Source organism: Poecilia reticulata, linkage group LG12 (genome assembly GCF_000633615.1).
Source record: "Poecilia reticulata strain Guanapo linkage group LG12, Guppy_female_1.0+MT, whole genome shotgun sequence".
NCBI lineage: Eukaryota > Metazoa > Chordata > Actinopteri > Cyprinodontiformes > Poeciliidae > Poecilia > Poecilia reticulata.
The window spans coordinates 4,292,487-4,297,715 of NC_024342.1; the positions used below are offsets into that span (position 1 = coordinate 4,292,487).

Consider the following 5,229-nt stretch of genomic DNA (forward strand, 5'->3'; position numbering starts at 1 on the left):
CACACACACACACACACACACACACACACACACACACACACACACACACACACACACACACACACACACACACACACATTTAAATTATTATTTATAGAATAATATCCAATTATTCCATCATTTTGACAAGTCAAAATGATGTAAAAGATTTTAAATGGTGAAGAAAAAGGTTCCCATCAAGAGGTTGTGCTTAAATTTGCTGCATTTACAGATTTTTCTCCAATTAACACTTTTGTTTAATGGACAGTTTGCGTTTATTATTACTATTTATATTAGATTGCATAGTTGGACTAATTTCTCCAAGATTAGTCTGGATTCAATTAGTTTTCATTTAGCTTGTGGCATTTTATTTAGGTTTCCTGTCCTGGCTGCCCAGGTAAGCAGCAGGATGTCAAACGTATTATTTGGTTGGCGTCACTGATGTCACTGGATGGAGTCAGAGCAACTGTGAGAATGAAAAACAAACGACAAAAGAAAACCATTTCTGGAAAGTCTATAATTGGGTGACTAGTTTAAAAAAATTAACCTTTTATTTTTCAAAATATAAACTTTTATTTTTTAAAATAAAATTAGCAGACTGGAAAGTTTATGTTTACAACTAGTACACACAAAACTATTATAGTTGGAAAAGGTATAGAATAAGGTATGAACAGTCATGGCCAACTAATACAGTGTTCTAACTTAAAGTTGAAAATGTAAATATTGGAAATAATTACATTAAATAAATAGATAAAGGCATTTATCTATTTATTTAATAGATAAATAAATAGATATTTATCTATTTAGTTTGTTAGGTACCTAACAAACTAAAATCTAAATGCAAAATTTGGAAACAAAAAACATGGAATAAACTGCATCACCACAGAATTTTTTTAGTACATATTTAAATAATTGTCATCTGCTGTGAAACTATTTAAGCTCTTACTGTGCATCACTAACAGGCTAGCAGCTGACTGGTTACCCAATAAAACTAATGATATATATCTGAGCAACGTTAGTTAAGTTGACTGAATATATTCTGCATCTATGACATAGAATAGCTTTTTTTTATGTAGGTTATATATTTAATGTAACACATCATGTTCTCACATTTAATTTTAGTGGGCACATTAGAGTAACCGGTTACTGTTTTTTAATGATTATTTTTATTCATTGATTTGTGGCACTGATTGTCTTCCATATAAATGAAAAAACGCTGTAGAATTACCATTGGCAACATAGGTGATTTTACACAGGATGTTGTCCCTGCTGATCTCTTTGTCTCCCTCTGGTGGACTGACCAGGGTCTGACAGATCATAGCGATGTTGATTTTGGCACGCACACATCTGCTGCTCGACTGAACGAGGGACGAAAACCAGAAGGTTACAGGAGGAACTCGTTGTTGTGGTCTGTGGGATTTGGAGCGGATCTGGGTTCTGACCTGAGCCTCGTCGTGATCCACGGAGAAGTTGCACACCAGCCAGGTGTCGGGGTCGTTCTCGTTGTTGGCCAAAATCTTCCTCATGGCAGAAAGGTACAGCACGTCCCTCTGGGTTGCAGGCCACACCCGCTGCAACACAGGTTAGCTCATCAGGCTGCAGATCTACAACACCAGGATGTTTAGTTTGGGACCTGAAGCATTCCAACCTCTGGCTCTTACCTTGTGTGTTTGGTAGATTATTGCTGCATTGTCTGAAAGTCTCTCCACCACATTGAAGTTTTCAATAGTAGCTGCAGAAAGAAGAACATAATGTTTTTCATTACATTTCAGGAGCTGGTTGTCTGAACACGTGGTTCATTTAGGGTGTTTTCACACCCGATAGTCCGGTGAGTCGTGAATCAAACTCTGATACGGAGCAAAAAAGCAAACTCTGGTCCGCCCAAAAACCTGGGTCTCAGCTCGGTTGAAGTGAACTCTTATCTAATTCAAATGCATATGTGAATGCAAAACTGACCGGAGAAAGCTCCAGTCAGTCTTACTCAGAATGGGCAGGGCATTCTGGGTAAAAAACAACCAAAACAAACGCAAAAGTCTAGCAGGAGAAATGGCTCACTGTCTTTTCCTAAAGATGAAAGAGTAATCATACAATCATACAATCATACTATTAGCTCCTCAATTTTTGTTTGTTTTTTAGTGAAAAAGGAATTTGCTTCCGGTGTATTCTTCAAAGGATTTTATGGCGTTTCCTTCAGTCGTCTGTGGAGCAGCGCCACCACAGGCAAGGAGGGTAAACAGGTTTTTCAAAGGGCTTGGTTTGTTTGACACCAAACCACCAGGTGAAAATGTAATAAATGCTGCAGTCTACTGGACTTCCAGACCTCAAAGACTTACTTTCCCAGTCGTTGCGGTACATCGTGTCCCAAAAGTAGTGGCAGACTTCATGACCTGTGACTCCCTTCACAGAGTGGGTGGCCTTCAAAGGGTCCAACACAATCCCGTTTTCCTCCACTTCTCTCCTGTAAACCTGCATTGCAAACATGTCAGGAAACCCTCTTTATTCCTTGTACCAAACTTAAAATGAACCTCTCATTTATTTGTGCTTTTTGGAATACCGTCAAAGTTTCTGTGAATATGGCCTCACCTTCATCTCTCCCTCTTCTACGACCACTTGCCAGTTGGCGTCTCCACCGACATCCTGCAGCGAGTAGGTCATGTGATTCTGCACCATCTCCTCCACCTACAACACGAGGATGAGGGAATGAATAATTCAGATGCAATTAGAGAGCAGGAAGATTCTAAGGGATGGCGTCACCAAGTGATAAACAATAGAAACAACAATTGATACTCATTGAAACATTAAAACCACCAGCTTTTTGGATGGAGAGCATCTGAGGAAAGCAATATCTAAGTCTCATTGCAAGTTCTCAGTTGTCTTGACTTGCCTTTATTTAGGAGTATCAAACAAAAGCGAATTATTTAAAGACCTTGCCTCATGAAAACGTGATGTCCAGTTCAGACAGGGGAAACTGGAAAATGACTGAAAGATTTGCTCAGTGGTTCCACTATGACTCTATTGACCATTTAATTGCACAAATTGGAGTTCAGAAAATAAATCTGCTTAATGGAGACAAGATAATTTCAAAAAACCTCACATTTTTTGATGAAAAGGTTTTTGTGCTCGAATGAGATGGCTTTTCGGCCATATCAAAATTTTGTAAACTTCAATGGAAACGTTGTCCTCACCATGAGTCACATGATCAACAACCGGATATAAAAAGTCAAAGAAGACAGGAAGTGGTAGAAGGATGATGGCGCGGCATGTATTTTTAACAATTTATCGCATGAACAGACGTATTCACATTGCAAAATTGTGTTTCTTTGATGTTAGCGCATTATCGACACAGTTTTGTGCACATTTGTAATGGAAACGCAGCTGGTGATGCTGGACAAAATGTGCGAAACGGGATTAGAGAAGGAGAAATTGAGGGGAGGTATGGTAAAATGATTAAAGTATCTTGTGAGGAGAACAGCACTCCAACCTTATCGGAGAACCGGTGCGAGCCGGAGGTGGAGTAAAGGTCTTCAGGGGGAGGTGGGCTGGATCGGTCTATCCTCGTCTTCTCTGCCTGAGACTACACCCAAACAAACATTGGAACTTTAGTTGTAATCATGATAAAAACATGAAAAAAGTGACAAATTGTTTTTTTCTGATGGTTTTGTTTTACCTGTTCTTCAATTTTGTCCTGCCTGTCAAGAGCAGCTTCCACCGCATCAAAAAATTCATCCTCATTGATTAAACTGTTTGGTCCTTCCTATTAAGGAGACAACTAAGTATTAACTCATACATAGTCAGTTATTTCTATTGCATAATGGAGAAATATTACAATAATTTTACCTCATAATCTGGACCTCCAAAGTGAGACTTCTTCTTCAGCTCATTAAGGGCCGATTTATAGCTTTCCTCTATTCTTCTTCTCTTTTCCATTTCCTACAAAAACAGACGTTAAATTGCAGACGTGGTAAAAAGATTGCAAAGCAAACAAATCAAAGTGACCTTTTAGACTTCACAGCAGTCCAAATGTTACAGACCTTGTCCAGTCTCTTCTGCCAGCTGTCCTCTCTCTTTACCATCAGGTCGATACAGTGGGACAGAGTGGCTAAGATTCCAGCCGTGGTGGCCTTGAACGTGATGGCCTCGCCCTTAAAGTCTATTCCATTGATTCCCTTTGGATTCAAGGACTGAAACACTGAGCAAAGAGCAGAGAAATAAAAGCAAATGCTATGAATGACAATGACTTAGTTTATAGAATCAACGTGTAACGTTTTCTGTTGCTTGGGGTCTTTCATTCCTAGTACGCGTTTCAGACAGGAAGATTATTGGTGGCGCACCACCTCCAACATACATTACTGCCAAATGCAAAAGGTTAAAAGTTTGCAAAATAAGATTTTTTTTGTTTTTGGAAGATGGTAGAAGTTCACTTTGGCAATGCCTTCTTTTAGATTAGCCATTAGCTTCTGGCTAAACCACCAAATTATCCGTATTTATATTAGATGAAGATTTCAAGAACTACAGGTGAGAAGTTAACTTTTTAGAAGATCCATACTCCCATCTATTTAATCTGAAAAATAATGAGGTCGTCTAAAGGAGACACAATGCTAACAGGTAGTCGGAAATAATTTTTCAAGCTTCAAAAATTTCCACCACCATCAGAGATGTTTACTAATTTTTCAGCTAAAGCAAATCTAATGTGATTGAGACGACGACACAGAGGCCGCCCAATAAATTCTGAAAGAATTCACTTAGACATTTTGGTTAGCTTAAAATTATGTATAGTATCAAATGTTGTTCAGTAGTGACGTATAGTAAACAGCTGTTCAAAGCACAAAGTAAAAGGTTGAAAATATTTACATGTAATTTGTTTGAATATGAGGCTTGAGTAGATTTACTTGGTGAGAATTTTGCATATGTTCTGAGTGGCTTAGCTCGACTCCTTTGATTCTCCAAACTGAAGTCAATCTGACCAAAGACTACAACAGGTTAGCCACAGGCAACTCCACCCAGACCCATTTTGTTAAGTTGAACTATCCCTTTCCACAGTAAAAATTAAAGCTGAAACAATTAATCAGATTAATCATTATAAATCGATTATTGAAATTATTCGGCAACTAAGTAATCGTTAACAAGGACTCGTTAACAGCATAGTCTAAAAAAACAGAATTTGTTGAGAGAATAATATACTCAGAGCAGCTATTAAGCCGAAACTGTACAAAACACACACACACACACACACACACACACACACACACA

The 5,229-nt window shown here is 38.3% G+C and overlaps 1 protein-coding gene across 3 annotated transcripts in view; it reads right to left on the reverse strand.

Moving 5' to 3' along the window:
* The window catches only part of LOC103473286 (collagen type IV alpha-3-binding protein-like), a 25,851-nt gene that overhangs the window by 1,077 nt on the left and 19,545 nt on the right, over positions 1-5,229 (reverse strand). Inside the window, exons 8-17 of one of the 3 annotated variants that reach the window (XM_008423393.2) lie at positions 4,011-4,168; positions 3,817-3,909; positions 3,647-3,733; positions 3,461-3,553; positions 2,563-2,658; positions 2,313-2,445; positions 1,641-1,711; positions 1,422-1,550; positions 1,208-1,337; positions 75-445 (exon numbers count right to left, since the gene is read on the reverse strand). In XM_008423393.2, the coding sequence (XP_008421615.1) occupies positions 351-445; positions 1,208-1,337; positions 1,422-1,550; positions 1,641-1,711; positions 2,313-2,445; positions 2,563-2,658; positions 3,461-3,553; positions 3,647-3,733; positions 3,817-3,909; positions 4,011-4,168 (1,085 nt within the window). In that variant the 3' untranslated portion in view covers positions 75-350. Of the gene's footprint in view, positions 1-74; positions 446-1,207; positions 1,338-1,421; positions 1,551-1,640; positions 1,712-2,312; positions 2,446-2,562; positions 2,659-3,460; positions 3,554-3,646; positions 3,734-3,816; positions 3,910-4,010; positions 4,169-5,229 lie in introns of those variants that run through there. The other 2 variants (XM_008423394.2, XM_008423395.2) reach the window with 2 other exon arrangements.